Source organism: Arachis hypogaea, chromosome 18 (assembly GCF_003086295.3).
Source record: "Arachis hypogaea cultivar Tifrunner chromosome 18, arahy.Tifrunner.gnm2.J5K5, whole genome shotgun sequence".
Lineage (NCBI taxonomy): Eukaryota > Viridiplantae > Streptophyta > Magnoliopsida > Fabales > Fabaceae > Arachis > Arachis hypogaea.
This window is the reverse complement of record NC_092053.1, coordinates 17,437,928-17,465,556: the sequence shown is the minus strand read 5'-3', so window position 1 is coordinate 17,465,556 and position 27,629 is coordinate 17,437,928. Positions and strand designations below refer to the sequence as shown.

At 32.8% G+C, this 27,629-nt stretch overlaps 1 protein-coding gene and 1 non-coding gene across 2 annotated transcripts; one reads left to right on the top strand and one right to left on the bottom strand.

Moving 5' to 3' along the window:
* Positions 1–23,313: 23,313 nt before the first annotated feature.
* Positions 23,314–23,386, top strand: TRNAA-UGC (transfer RNA alanine (anticodon UGC)). The gene has a single exon. It is a non-coding gene; the product is annotated as a tRNA-Ala (tRNA).
* Positions 23,387–23,479: 93 nt separating this feature from the next.
* LOC112771838 (organic cation/carnitine transporter 4) lies at positions 23,480–27,043 on the bottom strand. The gene is made up of 2 exons (XM_025816654.2): positions 26,537–27,043; positions 23,480–24,803 (listed from the first exon to the last, which is right to left on the bottom strand). Exons 1-2 carry the CDS (start codon positions 26,892–26,894, stop codon positions 23,650–23,652), a joined length of 1,512 nt encoding a protein of 503 aa, XP_025672439.1. The 5' UTR covers positions 26,895–27,043; the 3' UTR covers positions 23,480–23,649.
* Between the last annotated feature and the right edge of the window lie 586 nt (positions 27,044–27,629).

The following is a 27,629-nucleotide window of genomic DNA, read 5'->3' as shown; positions in this document are numbered from 1 at the left end:
ACTCGACCCAACAAGCTACCCGAAGCAACCCCACCTGAAACAGCACTTGCTGGTTGTTGTAGGGTCATCTTCTTCACCCAGAATGTCACTTCACTACGCTCTTCCTCTTCTATGCCATGTCACTAGTTATTCATCGCTCAACATTGGAGGATCTCCTTGACCCACGAGAGCATTTTTTCCCAATCCCTGAGGCCCATAAGGGCTTTTGGCCCTTTAGTTTTTTTTTTTTTTAAATAAAAGTGGTCCCTTATTCTCATATTTTACATAACTAGAACTAAGACGTGGTCTGGTTGAGGTATATAATGAAAGATAGATATAAAGAACTAGACATTAAAGATAAAGACACAAAATATCTGTGTCTATATATTGTGTTTTTATATTGTGTGTGGCAAAATTAATGAATAAGGCACACAAATATTCAAAAGATTAAATTATCTTCAATTTAACTACCAACTTCACTACTACTACATACCTACCTCTCCAAATACTATTACCACCACTTTTTTTTATTTCTTCTAATCTCATCTCAAACCACCAATCTCGATCAATTTTATTCAAACAAATAAATTTAATTAAAGTAAAATAAAAAGATTTATCAAATATAAATAAAAAAATTAAATATTCAAATTTTCTATTAAAAAAAGTAGAGAACAAGAGGGAGATAGAAAGAAGAAGATGAAAGCAAAAAAGAGAGGAAGAGGTAGGGAACTAGGAGAAGAAGACAGTAGGAAAGAAAACGACGGAGACAATCATTTGGAGGAAGAGTAGTAGAGCTGGAATCGGAAGAGACAAATCGAGAGAAATGGAAAAGTTGAATTTGGAAGGCAGAGTTTGATTTGGAAAATGTGGAGGAGAGACGGATTAGATCTAAAAGAAGAAGAGTGTGGTGAGACAGAGTGCGACCTCAATATGTAAGTTAGCGTCCTGTTCCTATGCCAACGAGTCCATGAGTAGGCAAAAAAACACAGGGCGAATAGGAGATCAAATGGCAAAGTTAGAAGGAGAAGAAGAAACAACATTTGAATTTTCATTAGTAAAGGCAGAGAAAGGCGGGAGAAAGATGATAATGACTAATTGAATGTACCTTTTATGTTGTTTGTGAGATTATTTGTAACCAACTCACTTTTGGGTATAGGATAAATTATGACATAATGTTCTCAAATGCTTAAACTTGGGAGGGATTATTTTGTTTTTTGTTTTATTTTAATGTATGTTCCTGCTTTATTTTAAACTTTATTTGTTGGTACATTCTCTACGTTAAGAGTGTATGGAGAATTTTTAATTTACCAAATATATATATATAGTAAAAACTTTTGTAAATATTCATTAAATTTAAATATCAACCCTAATTTTAATAGACTAATTATTAGTATCTTAATTACTCCAATTTTTTATATAGAACGGAATTTAGTATAAGACAAAAAATTAAAGAAAGGAATTCTTCTATTTTAATTTAATTTTTTGATGTAATAGTTAAAAAAAATTTACCTCTCCTATTCACATCTAAGTTTTTCAAAAAAACCTAAAAAAATTTTAAATTTATAAAAATTAAGAAAAAAAAGTAGTTATAAGATTTTAGAAATTTTTATATTTTTTAGGTTTAAAAATCCTAACTCATAAATTCACTAAAATAAAAATGGGTTAAATCATAATTGGGCCTAAAACAAATAAAACAAAATAAAATAAAATAAATATAAAATAAGTGTTAAAATAAATACTAATAAAGTGACGCCTATTTGATTTTACTATACTAACCAGAATCTTCAATAAAACTTGTAAATAGTAGGACATTTGATTTTTCATAATTGTTAACCATTGTTTTGACCAATTCTTAATGCTTCTCCTGAACAAATGATTTAGCCATGTTTGCAAAACCTTCTTTTATTTCTTAGTTGTTGCTCTTGTAATTAGACCAATTGATATATGATAGTTTTCAGTTTGTCCCACAACGCTCGCACCATTCCCTCGCTCCTGAAAAAGATTCGTCCTCGAATCAGCATCCAAATAAAAAGAGATAAGTCAGAGACATTAAAAATAGCAGACACATTATACTCACCTGGATGGTCAATCTTGTAAGTATTGTCGTTGACCTTTTCGAACACTTGAAATGAACCATCACCCCTAAGGTCTAACTTAGATTTTCTTTGAGTAGAAAATTTGTTCTTTCTCAAATGAATCCATACTGATCAGTCACCAGGTACAAAGACAAGGTATCTTCAACCTTTATTCACCCATTGAGCTGTCAACCTGTTTTTCTTTTCAATCAATTCACGTGCTTTTAAGTGCATTGCCTTAACCTTTTCAACTTTACTTTCAACATCCAAGCTAACAAGATCACTCAAACGCTAAGATAATAAGTTCAAAACCGTCAAAGGATTAAAACCATAAACAAATTCAAAAAGAGAAAAACTTATAGAAGAATGAATTATTCTATTATAAGCAAACTCAATAAAAGGTAAACAATCTTCCCAAGTTTTCATACTTTTACGGACAACAGCATGTAATAAGGTTTCTAATGTTCTATTTACTACTTCAGTTTGACCATCAGTTTGAAGATGACAAGTAGTAGAATATAATAATTTTGTTCCCAACTTACTCCATAGCACTTTCTAAAAATGACTCAAAATTTTTACATCTCGATCAGAAATAATAGTATGGGAAACACCATGTAAGCGCACAATCTCTTTAAAAAAATATCAACAATATTTGTGCCATCATCAGTTTTATAACATGCAATGTGATGAGTTTGGAAAACTCTAAATTAACATATGTGATGACTAAACATTATTAATTTAATTAATTGTAAAGATATTAATTCATATATAGTAATTAAATTAATTTTTGCTATGCAGACTTGACATTTGGCCGAAAATAAAAGAAAATGTTGCAAGCCCAAAGTGTTTTATAAATACATTCAGCATTGATGCAAAAATGCTTTGATTATTGTGGCTGAATTATTATTCTTGTTATTGGGCCAAAATTGATCCTGATTAGCCCAAATCAACTTTGATGGAAAAAGATTCAATGCTTGGTCCGAAACTTATTGAAAGAAAGTAATTTGGCTTCATGCTTTCAACGGATTCCATTTCTTATTGTGGGATGGATTTCAAAATTTAATTTGTTAGCATTGAAAATATAAATGAGAGAGAAAGTATGATTGACATGATTGATTGGTTTAATGCAACACGCCACTCAGCAAGGGAAGTAAAAGCAATTCCATTTCAATTAATTTGTTTTATTTCAATTAATTGCTTTTCTTCTAACTCTATCTTCTCTCTCATCCTTTCTTCTTCTCTTTCGGTCATTACCCAGCAACCATGGAAGCTACACCTAGCCACCGAAAAGAAGATGGTGCAAGCAACAAGACCATCACAATGATGGCAAGAAAAAGTAAACATAAAGTATGCTGTGACTAAGATTCTCATTCACTTATGGTAAGATTTTGTGAAGAGATCTTGGCTCCTCCATACCAAAAATGGAAGTGAAGATTTCGGTCAAAGAAGAAGATCCTTGGAGAGGATGGCTTGTCTCTGATTCTGCCCAGCCACCACAGAAGGTAGCTAGAGTGGCTACGTGATGGAGAAGGCAGAGATTGGAGCAGATGAAGCTACCATCATCATGAAGCATCAAGGGCCAGAAGTTCATCTTGGAGAGCAAGACAAGGATGAAGGACTCGGATTGATGAAGAAAGGTGACCAAGGAAGGACTAGAGGTAATTGCATGTTGGGTTTTGCATGAGTTATCTCTTCTCTCTCCCTGGCCGAACCGGTTCAAGTTGAAGAAGAAGAAGATTGGCTTGGTTTGTTTAGTTTCAACCTTGAAGGCTTCTCCCTATAAGTAAGGGTGAACAGTCAGGGTTTGATTCAAGGAGTGAGAGTGCAAAGCACAGGGTTCTCAGAGCTACCTAAGTTAACAGAATTTCTTCTCCTTCAATGTTCTTCATTTTGTAATTTTCTGTTTAATTTTGTCATGTCTTGAGTCTCATGGAAAAAGGCAAACAGTGAGGTTTGTATGAAAAAGCCATAGAGCAGAAAAAGGCAGAGAGTGAAAAATTAAAAGAAAAAGCCATAGATGTCCTTAGAGGTCCTTTATACATCTGTATTGTGTTTCATGATTCTGTGGGAATCCCTTTGTAAGTTGGGTTAGCACTTTTCAGTTGAAAGCTTGGCAATGACCAAGTCAAGTTCAGTTTGGGTTTAGATTCTGGACTTGTCCCGGATAGGAAGGGTAGTTCCTAGGGAGAATTGGTGTTTGTAATCAAGGATGATTATAGTGAAATTCCATCATTGTTGTGATGGAGACTGGATGTAAGCTACCTTGCACTTAGCAGCTGAACCAGGATATATCTTGGTGTAATTCTCTCTTTCTTCTACTCCATTTCTGTTTCTGCTGCACAGGAGATAAAACTGAAAATATCTCGTGCTGACTGACGAGACAAAAAGAAAAGTCTCGTGGCTGGGGACGAGACAAAAGAAAAAGTCTCGTGGCTAGTTACGAGATAAAAAAGACAAAAAGTTTCCAGAAGTAGTTTCAAAGGCCAGCAAGTATTATCAAGCAAAAAAAGGGGGGAGGGGGGGGCTAAGATTCAACCCCCCTTCTCTTAGCCACTAATTACCATCAATTGGTATCAGAGCTTGGTCTCAAAGAGATCAAGCTTTGCAGCTTGGAGAAAAGATCCTGATGGCAGAAAACAGTGGCTCAAATATGGTGTCATACAACCTGACTGAAGGACAATCAAGCAACAGACCTCCTCTTTTCAATGGAAAAAACTATACCTATTGGAAGGAGAGAATGAAGATCATCCTTGAAGGTCCTCAATATCCAACCGTCACAAGTGCCGAAGGAGTTGTCACTCCTAAACCAGAATCAAGCTGGACCGAAGAAGACAGAAAGAAGGTTGAACTCAACGTCAAGGCTATCAACTTACTCAACTGTGCTATCAGCTTCGAGGAGTACCGACGTGTATCACGATGCACAACGGCAAAGAAAATCTGAGACAAACTCCTAGTTACTCATGAAGGAACCACCATTGTAAAAAAGACCAGGATAGATATGTTAAATAGAGAATATGAAATATTTGCAATGAAGGAAGGAGAATCCATTGATGAGCTGTTTGAGTGCTTCAACACCATTATTGTTGGCTTGGATGTTATGGGAATCAAGTATCCTGAATCTGTGCTAGTGAGAAGAGTGTTGAGATGTCTCACAAAAGAGTGGGAAACAAAAGCTTTAATTATTTCTGAGAGTAGTGGTCTTGACTCCATGACTTATGATGATTTGAGAGGAAATTTACTTGCTTTTGAAAGCACCTATTTGAAAAAAGATTAAAAAAAAAAGGAATAACTTTCTCATCTGTTACTAACCCTCTGGATGATGAATCCAGTGATAACTCATCTGAAAATGAATTTGTGTTGTTTGCAAAAAAATTCAGGAAAATGGTGAAGCTCAAGGAGAGAGGCAAAGGAGGCAGCTCAAGAAAACAGAAGAAAGATTTCAACAAGGTGACTTGCTACAACTGTAAAGAAACGGGGCACTTCAAATCTGACTGCCCTAAGTTAAAGAAGGAAGAAAAGCCGAAGAAAGGAAAGAAAAAGGGACTGATGGCATCATGGGAAGATCTTGAAAATGACTCTGAAGGCGATGAAAAATCTGAAACAAAGTCTCAACCATGCCTTATGGCTGACCACGTTGAGTAGGTAATCATTCCCAACCCTGACACTGAATCTCTTCATCTTATGATAGATCATCTTTCAAAAAAAATAAGATGCTTTTTTGCTGGATAATCAAGAACTTGAACAACAAATTATCATCCTTAAAGCAAAAAATGGATTTCTAAAAGAAAAGTTAAGGGAGACCGAAACTGCTTGTGATCTTGTTGAAGAAAATAAGCAGTTAAAAGCCCAACTTAGGAGCTGTGAAAGTGATTATTCGGTTGTTGCATATGTTGATTGTTTTAAAAGGAATGAAGAGTTGCTTAAAGAGGTCAAAAGGCTTAAAGAAGACTTAGCCAAGTTCACACAAAGTTCTGAAAATTTGAATCAAATCTTGGCTAGCCAAAAACCTCTTTATGATAAATCTGGCTTGGGGTTCTATAAATCTATTGAAAAATCTCATTTTGAAAACATTGCTTCATCTTCCAATGATACAAGATTTCAAAACTCAAGAAGCTTTAACAAAACAGCAACTCCAAGATTTTGTAGATTATGTAACTGAAATGGACACTTTCCCATACAATGCTCTTTTGGTGAAAGGATGATAGGTGATAAAGTTTACAAGGTTGTTTTTTATTATAATGGCTTAGGACATAAGAGATGGTTTAACGTGAAAGGATCCAAGAAAATTTGGCTACCTAAGGTCACTTGAGCTTGTTTTGTAGGTATGCCTAGCATCCAAACAGAAGGAAAATATGTGGTATATAGACAGCGGATGCTCTAGGCATATGATCAGAAAGACAACCTTCTTCATAAAGCTTGATGAATATGATAGAGGATTTGTCACTTTTGGTGATGATGCTAAAGGAAAGATTGTGGCTGTTGGAAAAGTTGGTAAAAGCTTTTCATCTTGTATAAATGATGTTCTTCTTGTAAATGGTTTGAAACATAATTTACTTAGTGTTAGCCAATTTGTGATTTAGGTTTTGAAGTTATTTTTAGAAAGTTTGTGTGTTTGGTTGTGTGTAAAAAATCTGGGGATATTTTATTTGAAGCTAAAAGGTGCAATAATGTGTATGGATTAACTCTTGAGGACTTGAAAGAACAAAATGTAACATGTTTTACCTCTCTTGAATCTGAAAAATAGCTATGGCATAGAAAGTTGGGTCATGCTAGCATGTACCAAATTTCTAAGCTAGTTAAGAAAAATCTGGTTAGACGAATTCCAAATATCAAATTTGATAAGGATCTTACTTGTGATGCTTGCCAATTGGGCAAACAAGTAAAATCCTCTTTTAAACCAAAAGATGAAATTTCAACTAAAAGGCCATTAGAGATGTTACACATTGATCTTTTTGGTCCAACAAGAACTCAAAGTTTAGGAGGTAAACACTATGGTCTTGTGGTGGTAGATAATTACTCTAGATTTGGTTGGGTACTTTTTTTTGCTCATAAAAATGATGCTTTTTCATGCTTTTTCAACTCTTTGCAAGAAAATTCAAAATGAAAAAGATTTAAAAATTGCCCATTTGAGAAGTGATCACGGAAGAGAATTTGAAAACCAAGACTTTGAAAAATTCTGTGATGACTTTGGAATTGCTCATAACTTTTCATGCCCTAGAACCCCTCAACAAAATGGGGCGGTTGAGAGAAGGAATAGAAGCCTTCAAGAGATGACTAGGGCCATGCTTTGTGAGAATGAGATTCCTAAATTTCTATGGGCTGAAGCTGTAAATACAGCTTGTTATATTTTGAATAGGACAATTATTAGAAAAGGGTTGAAGAAAACTCCTTATGAGCTATGGAAAGGAACCCCTCCAAATCTTAAGTATTTTTATGTTTTTGGATGCAAATGCTTTGTACTTAACAATAAAGAAAACCTTGGTAAATTTGATCCAAAATCCTATGAAGGGATGTTTGTTGGATACTCCACCACTAGCAAGGCCTATAGGATTTATCTCAAAGAACATAGGACCATAGAGAAATCCATACATGTTACTTTTTATGATTCTAATTCAATTCCCAATGCTGTGTTAGATAATGATACAGATTGTGAAGATGTTGTCAATAAAGGAACCAATGAAGAAAATTCCAAATCTGCTCAAAATGAAGAATCTGCCAGTCCAGTTTTGTCTCGTCAGATTGGAGGAGACATTTTCATTTTGTCTCCTAAGCAGGCACGAGAAACTAAAACAGTGAGACCACCAGAAGCTCATCAAAGCTCAACACTACTCCGGAAGCCTAGAGAATGGAAGTCTATGAAGGGTTATTCTCATGACTTTATCATTGGTGATCCCTCTCAAGGTGTAACAACAAGATCCTCAACCAAAAGGCAATCCAAACCAAGCAATTTTGCCCTCTTGTCACAAATGGAGCCCAACAATGTCAAACAAGCTCTTAAAGATCCATCATGGGTCAAAACAATGCAAGAAGAGCTTGCTCAATTCGACAAGAATGAGGTTTGGACACTAGTACCTCATCCGGATAGTAAGAAAGTTACGGGTACTAAGTGGGTGTTTAAAAATAAACTTAGTGAAGATAGACAAGTTGTTCGTAACAAGGCTAGATTAGTGGCCCAAGGTTACGATCAAGAAGAGGGTATACATTTTGATGAGTCTTTTGCACCGGTAGCTAGAATGGAAGCAATTAGGTTGCTTCTTGCCTATGCTGCCCATAAGGGTTTCAAAATGTTTCAAATGGATGTTAAATGTGCTTTCCTTAATGGCTTTATTTGATAGAGAATTGTATGTGGTACAACCCCCCGGTTTCGAACATAAAGATTTCCCAAATCATGTTTTTAAACTATCTAAGGCTCTTTATGGTCTTAGACAAGCTCCAAGAGCTTGGTATGAAAGGCTTAATGTCTTCTTGTTGGAAAATTAATTTCAAAGGGGGTACCACCGATACTACTTTATTTATTAAAGCATCTAATGATGATATTCTCCTAGTTCAAGTTTATGTGGATGACATTGTATTTGGTTCGGCCAATGAGTCCTTGTGTGAAGAGTTTGGAAAACTCATGACTAGTGAGTTTCAGATGAGTTTAATGGGAGAGCTTACTTTCTTTCTTGGCCTCCAAATTAAACAAACTCCTAGTGGTACCTTTATTCACCAAGGAAAGTATGTAAAAGAACTTATAAAAAAAATTGGTCTAGAAAGTTCCAAACCAATAGGAACACCAATGCATCCTAACACAAAACTTGAAAAGGATGATGATGGCCAAGATGTGGATAAAACAAGGTATAGAGGAATGATAGGTTCACTCATGTACCTTACCTCTTCTAGACCGGACATTGTTCAAAGTGTGGGTGTATGTTCAATGTTTCAATCTCACCCAAAAGAATCCCATCTTTCAGCCGTTAAGCGCATCATTAGATACATTAAGGGAACTAGTGACTATGGCTTGTGGTATCCTAAATCTGATGACTTTTGTGCAGTTGGGTTTTGTGATGCAGATTATGCGGGAGATAGGGTGGATAGACGGAGTACATCTGGCATGTGTTGCTTCCTTGGAAGCTCACTCAACATGTGGTCAAGCAAAAAGTAAGCCACAGTGGCTCTATCCACAGTCGAAGCTGAATATATTTCTGCATCTGCATGGTGCTCACAATTAATTTGGTTAAAAATGCAGTTGGAAGATTACAAATTAAAGATCAATACTATACCTTATTTTGTGATAATATGAGTGCTATAAACATTTCAAAAAATTCTGTTCTGCACTCAAGAACCAAGCACATTGAGATAAAATATCATTTCATTAGAGAACATGTGCAAAAGGGTACTATTGATATTCAATTTGTGAAATCTGAAGACTAACTTGCTGACATTTTTACAAAACTCCTCTGTGAAGATAGATTCTGCACTTTGAGAAAAATTTTGGGAATGATTGATTTAAGTTCTATTGATAACTTGTGAAATTTTGATTCTGCTCAGTTTTATCTCGTAGGAATGGACGAGATAAAAATAAGAGTGTGTTGGAAGGGCTGTAATCTAGGGGGAGACAGCGCCAAAAATTAATTCTCATGGGCCCCACCAAATTTCCTTGACCCCACTCTGACCGTTTTGTTAGTTTCCTTTTTGTGCACATCAAAATCTTTTTGTTGTCTCATCAAATCTTGATTGGAAGTGGTTATTGTCAAATTAAATCCTTCTCCTCAACTAATCCTTTGATTCTAGGAAACCACTTTTCAATTTATTTCAAATAAAAGAGAAACTCCCTTGGGTATTAACCGCCACTTAATGGTCATTTAATTCCCTCTAATTCTCTCTCCACTCTACATTTAATGCTTTCCTAACCTCTCTCCTCCCTCACTCCATTCGGTTTCTATTCAACTCCCTCATCTTCCACTTCTCGATTTTCACTACCATGAAAAAGAAAACTGCCCCTAGAAAAAGCGAACGGATTCTCTTCTCTCAAAAACCGTCCACACCACAATCTCATACCCATATCCATATTCACTCTACATCATCATCCTCTCCCTCACCTCCCTCGAAGCAAACTGACACCATGAGAAGGAAGGTCATAGCCACAAAAACCTCTTCAAGAAAGAAGAAAGAGAGAGTTCCTGTGGAGGAAGAGGAAGAATCTCACACATCTCCCATTCCGTCTCCACCACCATCTCCACCGAAGAAAGCCACGCCTGGGAAGAGTGCTCAGAAATCAAAAGGATTCACTCTGCACAACACCAAGGAACCATCAAACCTGGAATCCTTGGATTTCAAGAACAAATTTAGCAAAACACACTCTCACTATGATCCTGCGAGATTCAACTCCTGCGCTTCATATGAATTTCACAAAGAGGTTCTGGAAAAGTGTCATCTTTGTGCAACCTATCTTGTCAACCTTGACTCTCTCACCAACAAAGGGATAAATGTATCTTCTCTTTTTGAACTGCTTCAATGGACTCCATTGCTTCACATTCAAAAACCGGTTTACCCTGGCTTAGTTCATGAATTCTATGCCAACATGAGACTGATTGATGGCACCATCTATTCATATGTGAAGCGAGTTCACATCACTCTTGACACCGCAACTAGTGGGACGGCCTTGGGCTACAAAGAGGAAGGGCCGAGAGCATACATGGCCGAAAAGTGGGACTCACAGGTCGGCGTCACCTATAAAGTTGTTCTTCAAAACATTTGTGAGAATCTCTCTGGCTTGGATTGCACTACTCCTACCCACAAAGCCTTCGGACCAACCAACTCTCTGCTTCACAGAATTATCACCCACATCCTGACTCCTCAAAGCGGCTCCCATAATAGAGTAACACTCTCTGACTCCCTCATCATTTTTGTACTTGTTACATCTACTCTTATATCTTTTGGCTATCTTATGATCCGACACATGTGGGAATCGGTAAAGAGCACCAAAAAGGCAAATCTGCCCTATGGTATGTTCTTAACCAGCACCTTTGAATTTTTTAAATTGATCTCCTGAATGAGGCTGTAGAAAACAAAGTGTCTATGATCAAAGGAGGTGGAGCCGTTAAGGGAACCAAGGGCAAGAAATCTGTGGCTTCGGAGAGTGACTATGAGAGTCGGCCCGAATCTTCCAAGACGATTGAATCTACCAAAGAAATTCTCACAGAATTTTCAAATATGTCCGAGCTCATGATACAATTCCATAAAGCAGGACGCAAGTTAGCCTATGAAAATGAGAAAGCTTGGATAAGATGAAGGATAAAATCAGTTTGATGCTGGAGAGTCTTGAGGAGGATCTGGGAGATGCTAGTGAGGAAGGAGCTCAGGAATCTGATCTTCATTTATCTGATGATTAATCTGTTTCCTTTAGTATTTGATATTGGCATGTTTAGGCTCTATTTGATACTATATTTTGTTTGGTTGGATACTGTTAGTACTATAACTCTGTGATACTCTGTGGATACTTTTGAAAAATATTTTGCATATTCTGTTTGCTATGTCAAATTCCTTTTGCAGGTGTCCCTTGATGCCAAAAGAGAGAGGAATTGGTTCTGAAAATTGAAACTGAAAAACAGGAGAACTGGAAACTGGAAAAACAAGGGATGAAATTCTTTTGAGAATTCATGATCACCCTTGTTGAAATGATACAGTTGATGCTTGATAATGCATGTTGATAATGCATTTGTTTTATCCTGTGAATGCTGCTGTTGTTTGATATTTATCTTGGTAAAATGCTTGGTTGATTATAATTGTGATGCATTTGTTTTACCTTGATATAATGATTGCTGTTTTGGATTTATTTTTGGCAGTTCCTTTAAGTTGAGAAATATGAAGTTTACTATGGTTTGAGATGATCATGAATGATTAGAAAACTTTCTTTTGCTATGATCAATCTGCCTTGATTTGATTAGAAAGTATTCAGGAAACATCATGCTATTTGTTTTTGTATGATTGAGCAGAAAATCAAATTATTGATAACAAATGAGTTTTGATTATCATTCATTTCTGCTCATAAATCAAGCCATTCAACATTGCATATTGAATATGTTGAATAACATTGTTGCCTTACGCTTGATAAAAATTGTTACATGTATGAAGCTTCCCTTGGTAAAATAAGCATACATTAAGGGGGAGCCATGTGACAATTAGAAAGGGAGAGAATTTCAAATATTCAAAGGGAGTATTCTATACTTTAATCTCTAATTTCTTTCCATTTCAATTTTAATAATATTTTGTCATCAAGGGGGAGATTGATAAGTTTGGAAAACTCTAAATTAACATATGTGATGACTAAACATTATTAATTTAATTAATTGCAAAGATATTAATTCATATATAGTGATTAAATTAATTTTTGCTATGCAGACTTGACATTGGGCCGAAAATAAAAGAAAATGTTGCAAGCCCAAAGTGTTTTATAAATACATTCAGCATTGATGCAAAAATACTTTGATTATTGTGGCTGAATTATTATTCTTGTTATTGGGCCAGAATTGATCCTAATTAGCCCAAATCAACTTTGATGGAAAAAGATCCAATACTTGGTCCGAAACCTATTGAAAGAAAGCAATTTGGCTTCATGCTTCCAACGGATTCCATTTCTTATTGTGGGATGAATTTCAAAATTTAATTTGTTAGCATTGAAAATATAAATGAGAGAGAAAGTATGATTGACATGATTGATTGGTTTAATGCAACATGCCACTCAGCAAGGGAAGTAAAAGCAATTCCATTTCAATTAATTACTTTTCTTCTAACTCTATCTTCTCTCTCATCCTTCCTTCTTCTCTTTCGGTCATTACCCAGCAACCATGGAAGCTACACCTAGCCACCGAAAAGAAGATGGTGCAAGCAACAAGACCATCACAATGATGGCAAGAAAAAGTAAACATAAAATATGCTGTGACTAAGATTCTCATTCACTTGTGGGAAGATTTTGTGAAGAGATCTTGGCTCCTCCATACCAAAAATAAAAGTGAAGATTTCGGTCAGAGAAGAAGATCCTTGGAGAGGATGGCTTGTCTTTGATTCTGCCCAGCCACCACAGAAGGTAGCTAGAGTGGCTACGTGATGGAGAAGGTAGAGATTGGAGCAGATGAAGCTACCATCATCATGAAGCATCAAGGGCCAGAAGTTCATCTTGGAGAGCAAGACAAGGATGAAGGGCTCAGATTGATGAAGAAAGGTGACCAAGGAAGGACTAGAGGTAATTGCATGTTGGGTTTTGCATGAGTTATCTCTTCTCTCTCCCTGGCCGAACCGGTTCAAGTTGAAGAAGAAGAAGATTGGCTTGGTTTGTTTGGTTTCAACCTTAAAGGCTTCTCCCTATAAGTAAGGGTGAACAGTCAGGGTTTGATTCAAGGAGTGAGAGTGCAAAGCACAGGGTTCTCAGAGCTACCTAAGCTAACATAATTTCTTCTCCTTCATTGTTCTTCATTTTGTAATTTTCTGTTTAATTTTGTCATGTCTTGAGTCTCATGGAAAAAGGCAAACAGTGAGGTTTGTATGAAAAAGCCATAGAGCAGAAAAAGGCAGAGAGTGCAAAATTAAAAGAAAAAGCCATAGATGTCCTTAGAGGTCCTTTGTACATCTGTGTTGTGTTTCATGATTCTGTGGAAATCCCCTTGTAAGTTGGGTTAGTACTTTACAGTTGAAAGCTTGGTAGTGACCAAGTCAAGTTCAGTTTGGGTTTAGATTCTGGACTTGTCTCAGATACGAAGGGTAGTTCCTAGGGAGAATTGGTGTTTGTAATCAAGGATGATTATAGTGAAATTCCATCATTGTTGTGATGGAGACTGGATGTAGGCTGCCTTGCACTTAGCAGCTGAACCAGGATATATCTTGGTGTAATTCTCTCTTTCTTCTACTCCATTTCTGTTTCTGCTGCCCAGGAGATAAAACTGAAAATATCTCGTGCTGACTGACGAGACAAAAAGAAAAGTCTCGTGGCTGGGAACGAGACAAAAGAAAAAGTTTCGTGGCTAGTTACGAGATAAAAAGACAAAAAGTTTCCAGAAGTAGTTTCAAAGGCCAGCGAGTATTATCAAGCAAAAAAAGGGGGGCTAAGATTCAACCCCCCTTCTCTTAGCCACTGATTACCATCACAATGAAATGAGTCATTTTACTAAACCTGTCTACCACAACAAAAATGTTATCTCTGCCTTTTTTAGTTCTAGGCAAACCAAGAATAAAATTTATAAAAATATTAATCCACAGCTATACAGGAATGGGTAAGAGAATATACAAACTGTGTGGTAATGACTTAAATTTAGCTTGTTTACAAACAATGTATTTAGCAAAAAATTTTTTAACATCCTTACGCATGTGCTGCCAATAAAAATGTTCAGACAATACATCCAAAGTCTTATGCATACTAAAATAACCCATCAAACCCCCACTATGTGATTCTAGAATAAGTAAATTTCTAACAAATTAAGTAGGTACACAAATTCTATTACCACGAAACAGAAAACTTTTATACCTATAAAATTTGTTAAATGCACCATGTTCAGTTATTCACAAGAGGCATAAATAGCAGAAAATTCATAATCAGTTGCATATAACTCTTTTAAAAACTCAAATCCTAACAACGTAGAAGTAAGTATAGTAATCAAAGCATACCTCCTAAATAAAGCATCAACAACTACATTTTCTTTACTTTGTTTAAAGGCAATTACATATGGAAAGGTCTCAATAAATTTCACCCATTTAGCATGTCTTTTATCAAGTTTATCTTGTTCTTTTAAGTGCTTCAAGGATCCGTGTGAATCACGAACTTTTTAGATAGCAAGTAATGTTTCCAAACCTCCAATGCGTGAACCAAGACATACAATTCTTTGTCACAAGTTGAATATGTGCATCAAGTGAAATTCAAATTTTCACTAAAGTAGGCAATATGCTGCTTTTCCCAAAAGCATCACATTCGATCTCAAAAGTTTTATTAAAGTTAGGCAAAATAAGAATATGAGCAGCATAAATAATCTTTTAGAGTATGAAATGTGATTTTTTGTTCTTTTTCATTTAAACCCAACATCTTTTTTTATAACTTTTGTGAGAGGTGCAGTAATTATAGAAAAAAATTTTACAAATCGCCTTTAAAATTTAGCTAAACCATGAAAACTTTTTACCTCAGAAGCATTCTTAAGTGTTGTCTATTCTCGAATAGCCTTCACACTTTTCTCATTAACTTCAATTCCACTCGCACTCACAACAAAACCAAGAAACACAACTCTATCAATACAAAATTTACACTTTTTAAGATTGACATATAATTTATCTTTTCGAAGCACTTCCAAAATAGATGAAACATGTGACAAGTGGTCATCAAAATAAGTGCTATAAATGAGAAAATCATGAAAATAAACAACAAATTTACCCAAAAATTCTTGCGAAACATAGTTTATGAGACACATAAAGGTACTAGGTGCAGTATTTAATCCAAAAGGCATTATTAACCATTCATATAACCCATATTTTGTTTTAAATCCAGTCTTTTATTCGTTGTTTGATTTTATTCTAATTTGATGATACCCACTTTTCAAATCAATTTTAGTGAATATGCATGCACCATGTAATTCATCAAGCATGTTATCTAATCTAGGAATAGGGTAACGATATTTTACTATAATCTTATTAACTACACGACAATTCGTACACATCCATCAAGTATCATCCTTCTTCAAAACCAATAAAATTGGTATAGCACATGGACTCAGACTCTCTTGGATGTGATCTTTGACTAATAATTTTTTCACTTGTCTTTAAAGTTCCTTGGTCTCCTTAGGGTTACTCTTATATGATGGTCTATTAGAAATGCTAACTCTAAGAATAAAATTAATTTAGTGTTCAATCCCTCATAAAAGGGGCAAACTACTTGGCACATTAATAAAAAAGAATCTGTAAATTCCTGCAACAAAAACAAAACTATTTGGCAACTTTAGGTTAAGTTCATTGTCAGATAATAAAGTGTCTCGAAACCGAACCATAATCATAGCTTTCTTGCCTACTAAAGCACTCTTCAAATCTCTCTCTTTTGCAAAGAAATATAATTTTCTCCCAACTCTCTTAGTTTTTTCTGTATTCGCACTATTCTTATGACATGCACTTTTGTCTTTCTTTTCACTCACCTTTGGGCCTTTTGCTAAATTCTTTTCTCTCAAATTTTCTTTTACCTCACAGCCCATTTTTCTCTTGATATCTTGTTGAAGCTTCAATTGATCAAGGTAAAACTCTTAGGTGATAATGGAGCAAGAGTGATCTTAAGACCATTAAAATCAAAAGGGAGACCGGTTCATATAGCCATCATGGAATGCTCGATGGTCAAACTATCAAGGTCTCCCTAATAACAAATGATAAGCCTACATTGACACCACGTCACACAATACCTCATCAATATACTTCTCAACAGAAAACATAACTGTCACCTGCTTGTCAACCTTTATATCACCACTGTCATTCAACCACTACAATGTATATAGTTTAGGATGTCAAACACATGTAAAGTCTAATTTCTCCACTATAGGTGTACTAACCACATTAGTCCACCTTCCTCCATCAATAATCAAACTACATACTTTTTCACCCACTAAATATCTAGTATGAAAAAAAATTTAGTGTTATTTTAGGTTATCTTTTTTCACCTGCAAATTCAAAGCACGTCTAACAACAAGAGATTCACTGTGGACTGCATACTCAACATTACCATCAGAACAATCCCCCAAATATGACTTACTATCAGGATCAGAGTTATCACCTTGATCAGAATTAGACACAATATCACCTCTTCTAATAACCATCCTCCTCCTATTTGAGCAATTACTAGCACAATGACCCAAATCATGACACTTGAAGCATTTAATATCTCTATGCCTAAAGTTAGCAGAAAAATAAGAGTTAGAATTACCTTTCTTCTTTATAGCATCAAACAACTTCTACTTGGATTTGGCACCCTTAGTCTTCATTGTGTCATCACCACGAGACTTAGTATGAACCCACTTTGAATTAGCATGAGATAATTTCTTTGGTGCTCGCGTTTGTTGTTGTCTCTCCACTTCATTACCATACTTGCTAAATCCTCCATCTCCACATAATGATGTAACACCACCACATCAGCAATAACTCTATTCAAACCACCTATAAATCATGTCATAGTAACTTCGGTATCCTCTTCTATATTGGTAGTGATCATAAGAATCTCTGTCTCTTTATGGTAGTCTTCAACGGACTTGAAGTCTTGAGTCAACCGATGTAACTTCTGATGCACTTTCTTGTAGTAATACGAAGGCATAAATCTCTTTTTCATGAGACACTTCATAAGATCCCAAGTTTTTATAGGGTGAACGTCATTCTGCCGTCTTGTCTTCACTAGTTCATTCCACAAAAACAAGGCATAATCAGAAAACGCAACTGCTGTCAAGCAAAATTTTTTTTTACCTTTGAGTAATTATGACGAGTAAAAATTCTTTTCACCTTGCGTTCGCACTCCAAATAAGCTTCAGGATCATTTTTTCTTTGAATGGTGGTATTTGCATCTTGATGGCATTGATATTGCTATCTTAACTTTGGTGTCGAGGTGTTGCAGTCCCATCAGAATCTTCATCAGAATATACTTAATTCTGATGTCGATTTCTAAAAGTTTTTTGTTTAGTACCCTTGGACAATGTATGCGTCACTTCATGCCTCCATTCTTTCAATTCATTCAAACGATTAATTAGGTGTTAAATGACCCTTTACATCATCTCCATATGAACTAGAGTTGTTTTTGAGTGAATCTTCATAGCAATAAACTGCAAAAAAGTTATAAAAAGAATTTTCAATCACTCTCACATAGGGACGGACCTAGAGGGGGGCGAGTAGTGGCCTCGACCCCCAAAATTTTAAAAAACTATACTTACATATGAGATATGTGTTTAAAAAATAAAAAAATATTATGTAATTTAATAATTTTATATGTATTATTTTTTATTATATAATGGGTTTATGTCTTAATTGTTTAATTCACTAATATTTTTTATTTAACTAATTAAATATTATACTCTCAAGTCTTTATACTTTCAAAATTAGTTTTTATATAATAATCTCTATATTTATTTTAAAAAAATTATTTTTTTATATTAACCTATTTAACATTTATATTATTATATTAATAATGACTTACGTAGTTATATTTTAGTAATCACATTATGTAATTTAGATATTCTTTTTTTATAAAAAATAATCATTTTTCTTCTAAATTTACATTGTTAAAAAAAATTGTATAAAGATATCTTATATCTTATATTCTATAAGAGTACTATGTCTTTCAAACAATTAATAATTGAGTAAAGTATCGTTTTTATCCCCAACGTTTGGGGTAAATCTTAAAGTTGTCCCTAATATTTCAATCATCTTATTTAAGTCCCTAACGTTTCAAAATTGACTCAATGTTGTCCGACCATTAGGGATCCATTAACAGAATTGATGGCGGGACAAAATTGAGACGATTTTGAAACGTTTGGGACTTAAATAGGACGAAAACGTTAGGGACAAAAATGATACATAAAAATAAATTTTAATTTAATTTTATCTTTCAATAATATTAATTTTTTACTGTACATAGTATTCAATTATTTTTTAATTACATCTAAATAAATTACATTTAATCACATTACTTTTATTTTAAATAAATTTATTTTTTATAATTTTAAAGAATTTTGATACATTAGAGATCACAAAAGGTATAATTTATATTTTATTGTATATATATATTATTTTTTTCTTTTCTACAAGTTTATATACTAGTCATTCTACAAACATTTCATGATAACTAAAAATCTTTAAGAGTAAAATTATAAAAAAATTAATTTATTTAAAATAAAAATAATATGATTAAATGTAATTTACTTAGATGTGATTAAAAAATAATTGAATACTATGTATAGTAAAAAATTGATATTATTGAAAGATAAAATTAAAATTTATTTCTATGTATCATTTTTGTCCCCAACGTTTTCGTCCTATTTAAGCCATAACGTTTCAAAATCGTTTCAATTTTGTCCCACTGTTAATTCTGTTAACGGATTCCTAACGGCAGGACAACATTGAGTCAGTTTTGAAACGTTAGGGACTTAAATAGGACGATTGAAATGTTAGGGACAACTTTGGGACTTACCCCAAACGTTGGGGACAAAAACGATACTTTACTCTTAATAATTTATAATTTATTTTTAAATTTTTTAAAATTTTTGAAAGAATTAATTTTAATTAATAAGATATATGATAATTTTTAACTAAACATACACACTATAACTTATTGGTATTTTATAATTTTATAATAATATTAAAAATAAAATTATGAAAAAAATTATAATTATAATTTTATATATATATATTGATAAATCTTTTAAAAAATTAACTCTGATAACTTTATGTTAATTATTTTTATAGAATAAAAAAAATTATCTAAAATTCGGATCCTCCATATTAAAATTTTTGGATCTGTCCCTGCTCTTTCACGTGTTTTATTCGATGATGAACACTCATATTTACTCTCAAAATGAATTTTTATCTTCTATTGAACTCACCACTCTTATTTTTTACCACTCTTAGATACCTTTGATTGTTGCACTTTATAAACCAAATAAAAAGTAGAAAAACTTGAATATTAAGATTAGAAGCAAATCACAAAAGTAAGTAGAACAATAAAATAAAATCCTAAAATATATCAAAAATAAAAATAAGAATAAAAATAATAAAACAAAATAAAATAAGAATAAAAATAAATAAAAAATATATCTAAATATATTTTTTTCTTTTCTTTTTTTTTTTGAATGCTTTTCTTTATGAAGCCAAAACGCGACTCTATTCTTTTATATATATTTATTGATTTTTGTTGTTGAAATCGAAACAGGTTTAGAAAAAAGAACAGTAGTAATAATAGAATCAGGGCAAAAATAACACTAACAACACAATTTAGACAAAAGGATGATTAAAAAAATAAAAAATAATGGATAGACCAGAGAGCATGAGAGAATGAAAAAAATAAATAAAAGACTAAACCACCAAAAATAACCATAAAAGATTGATTTGCTGACAAAAATAATCATGGAAAATCATAACTCTTCAGATACTTACAATTAATTTGTTCCATTTGTCAAAAATAGTCAAGTCTGATGTAACCTTAGCAGAGTGATATACGTGGACTGTTTACGTTGACGATTACATGCGTTGGTAGGCATGCGTGTATCATTTAGGGTCAATTTGAACTCTAATTCTTCTTTCTTCTTAGTTGGAACCTAATTTTTGCATGGTAAAATTATACCCGAACATAGACATCCAAGATAACTACAAGCGAAGAACCCTAATTTCTGAATTAATTTATGCTCATAGAATTTGAACAATGTCAAGGAGAGAGGTAACTACAAGCGAAGGAAGCAGATTTTCAGGAGCTTCACATTCGAAGATGAAGAAGAAGAAAATTATGGATGGAAGATGTCACTGTAGTGAGTATGTTGTCTTGTTGGAATCTTTGACGGTTACTAATCTTAAAAGATGGTTCATTCGTTGCCCCTTTTCGAAGGTATGAAACATTATTTATGATAATTAGACAAATATAGGGTTCCTCTGCACAACTCTTATTTGTGATGATCAGTTGTGTTGACCATCTTCGTAACCTTCTTTTTTTTCTAGGAGTTGGAGTCTTCTTTGCACAACTCTTTTTTCTCCCCTTTAAAGGAGATGCAACATTACCACCACCCTCTTCAATAATTTCTGCTTATTGGGTGCTCAGTGTATACACAAATCTTACTATCATTTTTTAATGCAGCTTCGTACATCTCTATTATATCTTTATCACTCCTCAATAACTTTAAACCACCGTTAAGCTCCATTCCAGGCACTAACCAATAGCATTCATTGATCATGGTGTATCCTATATCTCTAAGGAGGTCATTGATAAAAAACCCATTAAGAGTATCAACATTGACCCTTCGAATTTCAGATTTCTCTCCACCTACATACACAGTTTTTTCATCTTTTGTTCTCTCAAATTTTCCTCTGTGATATATCTCCAAAGTGATATGTAATGTAGCCATTTACGCAAAAGAATAAAAAATCCACCATTAGTGGCAGTCTCACAAACTCCAAGTTACTCAAACCCTAACCATCATGGTACCTAACTTCACTATCAATTTGGTTTCAAGAACAACAATTACCACAATATTCGAACCATAAAAAATTATACAGCTTAAATAGAGGAACAAGAATATAATGAAGTTACCACAAATTCAAACCCTATAAAAAATAACCACAACAACAAAAATAATTTTTTCACATTGAACGAACAACTCTTATAATTTAGAGGTTACAATCATTGAATGACTTAGTTCATAAAAGTATTACCTCATAGAGCCTTCAAGTGTGACAGAATTCGCCTCTAAACACGGTCCGTTGGAGAAGTAGCAACCTCCTTCTCTAATGTCGTCGCAAGAATGGAATCAGAGCACAATGGGATTACGCTAGAGAAGAAGAAGATGAAAAACTGCTCTGTTAGGGCCTGATTGATTTCGCGCTCAAAAAGGAGGGATAACACCTCTTTCTGTTCTTCTCATTTCAATGCTTGAAGGAGTAATAATTTTTTTTAAATAAACTAAATAAAATGCAATTTTAACAAAAAAAAAAAATAATCCACATAAGGTATTCTTTTGTCACGTTGCAATGTATGTGGACACATTGTATAATTTAACAACATTCTATTAACATTTGGTCACATTTGACAAAGGGAGCAAATCAATTGTGGGTATTTGAGGAGTTATGATCTTCCATAGTTACTTTTGTCAACGAATCAATCTTTTATAGTTACTTTTGGTGGTTTAGTCTTTTTATTTTTAACTTTTTACATATAAGAAAATATGATTAATTTGTGAAAAGAGGATTTATTTTTAAACGTTGAAAATAATAAAAATATGTTTTGTTGGTCTATTTTTAAAATTTATTTTTCAATGTTTTAGAATATAAAATTATATTTTTATTAAATGTACAATTTTAGTTATTTAGTTTTTTTATTAAGTTAATAATTTATTTTTATATAATATCAAATATTAAATAAATTACTATCTCAAAATAATTAATTGCATTCATATGAATTTACCATTAAAAAATAAGACTATAAAAGATTGATAGATCAAATAATCTATTATTTATTATAATTTTTTTAATTCAATTAAAACATATTCAATATTAAATAAAAGAATTCAACAAGTATATTTATTTAATTTTAAATTTTAGAACTAAATTGATCATATTTTTATCAGTTATTTTTTTACTACTTCTAGTACTATTTGCTGTACTTTGATATTTTAGTTGAACTTGAGAGACCTCATCTTATTTTTATACCTATATTAAAAAATCATGTTTTTTTTTATTGAAATTGATTAATAAAACTTTATTTAAAAAATTGATCATATTAAAAGTTTTATTTTAACTTTTTCAAAAAGATGTTTTTATAAGCGGATTAAAAAATAGAAGACCTCACAACAATACTTGATAGCAAAAAAGAGAGGAGTTGACATGTTAGAAAACTAATGGTAGAAGAATGAGGAGAAAAAAAAATCAGTGCATGAAATTGATGATAGAAGAGGGAGGAGAAAAATAATCAGTTCATGGAATTGACAGTAGAAGAGGGAGGAAAAAAAAATCAATGCATAAAAAGAGAAGTTGGAAAGATTCGAATGTTAAACTCAAAACTGAAAATCCAGTATTTTGAAATGAAAATGTTTTTAAAGATGAAAATTTTGAAAAAAAAAAAAAGTGTTTCCAACTTTGTTTTATTTTTTTAAAAAAAATATTTTCATTAAAAATATTTTCGAAATATTAAACCAATCATATTTTCATGCCTTGTTTTTATTCTCATTAAATTCTCAAACCAATCAGCACCTTAATATCCCATCTTATTTTACAACCAAAAAAAAATTTGAAAACATTTCAAATATATTATAGTTCTAACAAGTATTTCAATTTTGTTAGTCATTGATCTCAATCATAAAATTAATTTTAAACATTAATTTCAATTGTAAATTATATACATGATTGAGATCAATATCTAAAAGTATTGAACACCAAAAACCATGATATATTTGAAACGTTTCCTAAAAGATTATCTAGCCATACTAATCTCTAGCTCTTTCGAGCATTTTGGGCTTAATGATGATCTAATGTCCTAAAAATATTAAACACATTTTTATTATTGGCAAGAATCTTTCAACTTGGGGATGTAGCTCAAATGGTAGAGCGCTCGCTTTGCATGCGAGAGGCACGGGGTTCGATCCCCCGCATCTCCACCAAGTTTCATTACCGTTTACGCACGACCGACTATAATCTCTGATACTTTATACTTAATTTTGGCTGATGTTTCTTTTCTATCATGCATATAATTTAAACAAGACAAAGGCATGTACATTACAGATATAAAAAGTGACAAAAAAAAAAGTTACTTGCACTGTCTTTTTATTACATGAAAACCGGGTAATTGGCTGCTCATCATGGCACCAATTAGGTTGTAAGCAATAATATTTGTTCCATGACTTAAACAACATTTTTAAAATCACACACTTGCTGCCACCAATCCAGCAAATGTATCATATAATGGCTGGTTATGAGTCTCCGGCAAAAGAAATGCAAATGCTCCACCCACTATCCCGCTTACCGCAAACACTGCAAACGGCAACCACCCTCCCATAACCACCACAATCGGCGCCAATATCGCCCCCATTTCCGCTGCTTGATTAGTACACCCTAGCGCTGCGTTTCTCACTACCGTCGGAAACAACTCTGCCGTGTATATAAACAACAAATTATAAGTCCCAGCCATTCCAAATACACCCAAAATACCACACACCATTCTCACAATCTTCCAAATCCCAACATTCTTCATCAAACTACCCAACAAGCAAAAGAATCCACTAAACCACATTGTTCCTATCGTCAACGGCTTCCTTCCGTACCTTTCTAATAACACCGCCGTTATTCCAAACGCCGGCATCTCCGCAATCGCATTCAACGCTACGTTCATGTAAAGGTTGGTTTTCAAATTAACCACATTTAAGCTTATACCATAGTAAACCAAAGACCCTACAAAGTTGAGAACTATTGCAACGAGTAACCTTGTTCTTGTCATTGGGAATCGAATCACATCCACGATGGATCCAATTTGTGCAACTTTGTCCTCCATCAGAAATTCTTCTTCTTCTTCATTAGTTGATGATTCTTGGTCGAGTGCGAGGAAAACCCCACTGGGGAGGTGCCTCCCATTCGAGGAAGCAATCAATGCCATTATCTGTGTGGCCTCGGTTATTCTTCCTCGAACGAGGTACCATCTCGGGGACTCGGACAGAAAGGGAATGACAATGAAGACATACAAGAGAGAGGGGATGGAGGCGGCGATGTAGAGATGGCGCCACATATGGAAAATATAGGCGACAAGTGAGACGAGTGCGATTCCAGATGAGAAGAAGTAGAAGGTTGACATGCCGGCAGAACCACGCTTGGTGGGGCCGATTGGCTCAGTGGCAAGAACGAAGGCGCAGAGACCCACGCCACCGGAGCTGAAACCGGTGAGGAGGCGAAGGATGGTGTAGATCCAATAGTTAGGAGAAAATGCTGTTATGCAACCAAAGATGCCGTTTAGAGTACATGCCACTGTGAGTGAACCTTTTCTTCCTAGAAACGAATCCGAGAGATGACCAAATATTCCAGCTCCTGAAAATTATTACAATGTCAATGTATCATGTTTACATACATTTACTTTACCATACATGTTATGATAAACGAATAATCTCTCAGCAATAATCACTACCAAAAAGAAATGTATATCTTCTCATGCACCACACACACTACATGGATTTATTTTTTCTCCTGTGAGACTTGAACTTGGATGTGGTAATTGGGAGGAATATAATATGCCACTAAACAAAACCTCCAACCACAGTTACTGTTAAAATTTCTGAGATCCAAATAGAATTAGTGACAAAAACAATAAACACAAAATATCCAAATATGCTTTGGGCCTATTTTCTCATGTTTTTGTCCATACAGTTTCACTTTTTAGCTTATACCATCGCTATCACCAATTCACCATAATCATCTTCTTCATTATTATTACCATTATTTTGAATTTTAAAAATATTATTTATACATTAAAATTAATTATTTAATTTATTTTTTATATATATTTTATAAGCCTGGGCCTTCCATGCCAATCTCGTGGTTCACTCTTATTCTTGCGTTAGTCAAAATTTCCTTTTTGAAGATATATAGATTCATCAGAAAATGTTACATGTGGCGTCAATGCAATCTACATATAGTGATAAAATAAATAATCTTATCAAACCAAACACCACCTACTCATTATCCTATATGAATTTATAAAAAAAAAAGTACTATATTAAAATCTCTCGCAATATATTTATATGTAAATTATTTAATTTATTTTTAATATATTTGAATATATATTATAAAAATTTTTTTTAAGTATATTGATATACCAGTATTTTAATAAATTTTAATCATTAATCTTAATTATATATATTATATATTTTTTTATAACAAAAATCAATAATTAAAAATTATTAAAATACTAATATATCGGTACATTAATTTTTTTTACATTATATACTAATAATTAATTTTAATAACATTATTGATGAATTTAATTTAATAATCTTTAGAATTATATAACCACACACGTCGTGTTGTACTGATAAATTTAAATTAAAATTATTTAGCAGGTACGAATTGTCAAGTCACAATATAATGGTCCAAAAGTCGAACATCAATTTATATATATATATATATATATATATATATATATATATATATATATATATATATACTTATTTGATGACATATAATTTTTTATTAAAAATTTTATTTATAATGTATTGATAATATAAAAAAAATTTATACATATATTTAATTATATATTATTATCTCAATAAAATAGTTACTTTCATCAATCAACACGTAAATAATTTTCAAAATAAATAAACTTGATTAAACAATTTTATAAAATAATTTTTATTATTAATATATTAAAATTAAACTTATAAAAAATCATAAACAAATTATAATTGTTTTGTAGCCTTGTAGGATAATTCAATCAACTTCGTCTAATAATTTTTTTGAGTAGTAGTTTAGTTTAAACATTAGTTATTTTTATTAAAATTACAATATCAAATTAGCTGTCTTTATAAATTTTTTTACGGATTATTTTCAAAAAAAATTAATAATATTTAAAAGATAATAATAAATAACCTAAAAAGTTTAAAGTTATTTTATTTAATATTTTTTAATTATTATTAAAATAATAATATAATTTTAAATATAATAAATATATAATTATAGATTTATGTATATTAAATTATAAATATTATATTATCAAAAATTTTCACGCTTTAAAAAACCTTAAAAGAATAATAAGAGAGAGAACAAACCTATCATGCAGCCAGCAAAGAAAATGGACTGGACAAGACCAACCTTGAACTTATCACCGCAAATCAGTCCCCACTCCGACACGGTGGAGCTGCTGCGTCCTCCAACCCACTCCCACTCCCCCGGCCTCAGTTCGCACACACTTCCACCGCCCTCGCAATCTCTGCCAACACACCGCCACTCCGGAATGCGATCGGCGAACGGCATCACCATTATGTGGAAGGCGTAGAAGGTCCAAGCAAGGTTTGTGAGAACGAAGTGCTTCAGCTGCCACTTCCCGAACTCGCCACAGTGCTTCTGAAGCATCTCGTCGATGCTCAGCTTCTCCACCACCGCCTCACTATTCTTCTCCGCCGACATTTTTGCAGTAGCTTGTAATTGCTTCTCTTTATATGTGCCTTTCCGCCTCACTATTTCTTGCTTCTTATATACTTATATTATATAGATCAAACTTTGTTTTTCATCGTCATAATAATAAGTCTACTTTATATTAATCAATTAAAAAATATAAAGAATGGATGTCAGTTCATTTATTCAATATATATAAATAACGGTGATAATAATTAAATATATGTCACGTTTAAATTAAAAAAGAAGAATATTAGGAGACTACTATATTTTATTAATATAAGTTAATATTCAAAGTCAACACTTTATTATTTTTAATTATTAAAATTTAAAATTTAGTGTGTGTTTAGATTAAAGTTTATACGAAAAAATTTACATAAAATTAATTTTATAAAATTGATTTTGATCAAAGTGAATTAATATTAATGTGGTTTCTATTTGATAATTTTTATATTAAAATAGATTATAATAAACTAAATATTAATGTGGTTTCTATTTGATAATTATTTTTAAATAAAAAATTATTAAAAAAATATAAATTTAAATAATTATTTTAAATATTTAAATAAATTTTAATATTCTTTTTTTCTAATATTCTCGATACTTTTTAGTATTTTAATAAAATTAATAGAATTATAATACAAAACAAAAAATACAAAAAAAAAAAATTAACTCGCATTAAATAAATGAATTGACAATAACTCACATAGAATAAATGGGGCAGGTAGGCGAAAATTTTTGCCCTAC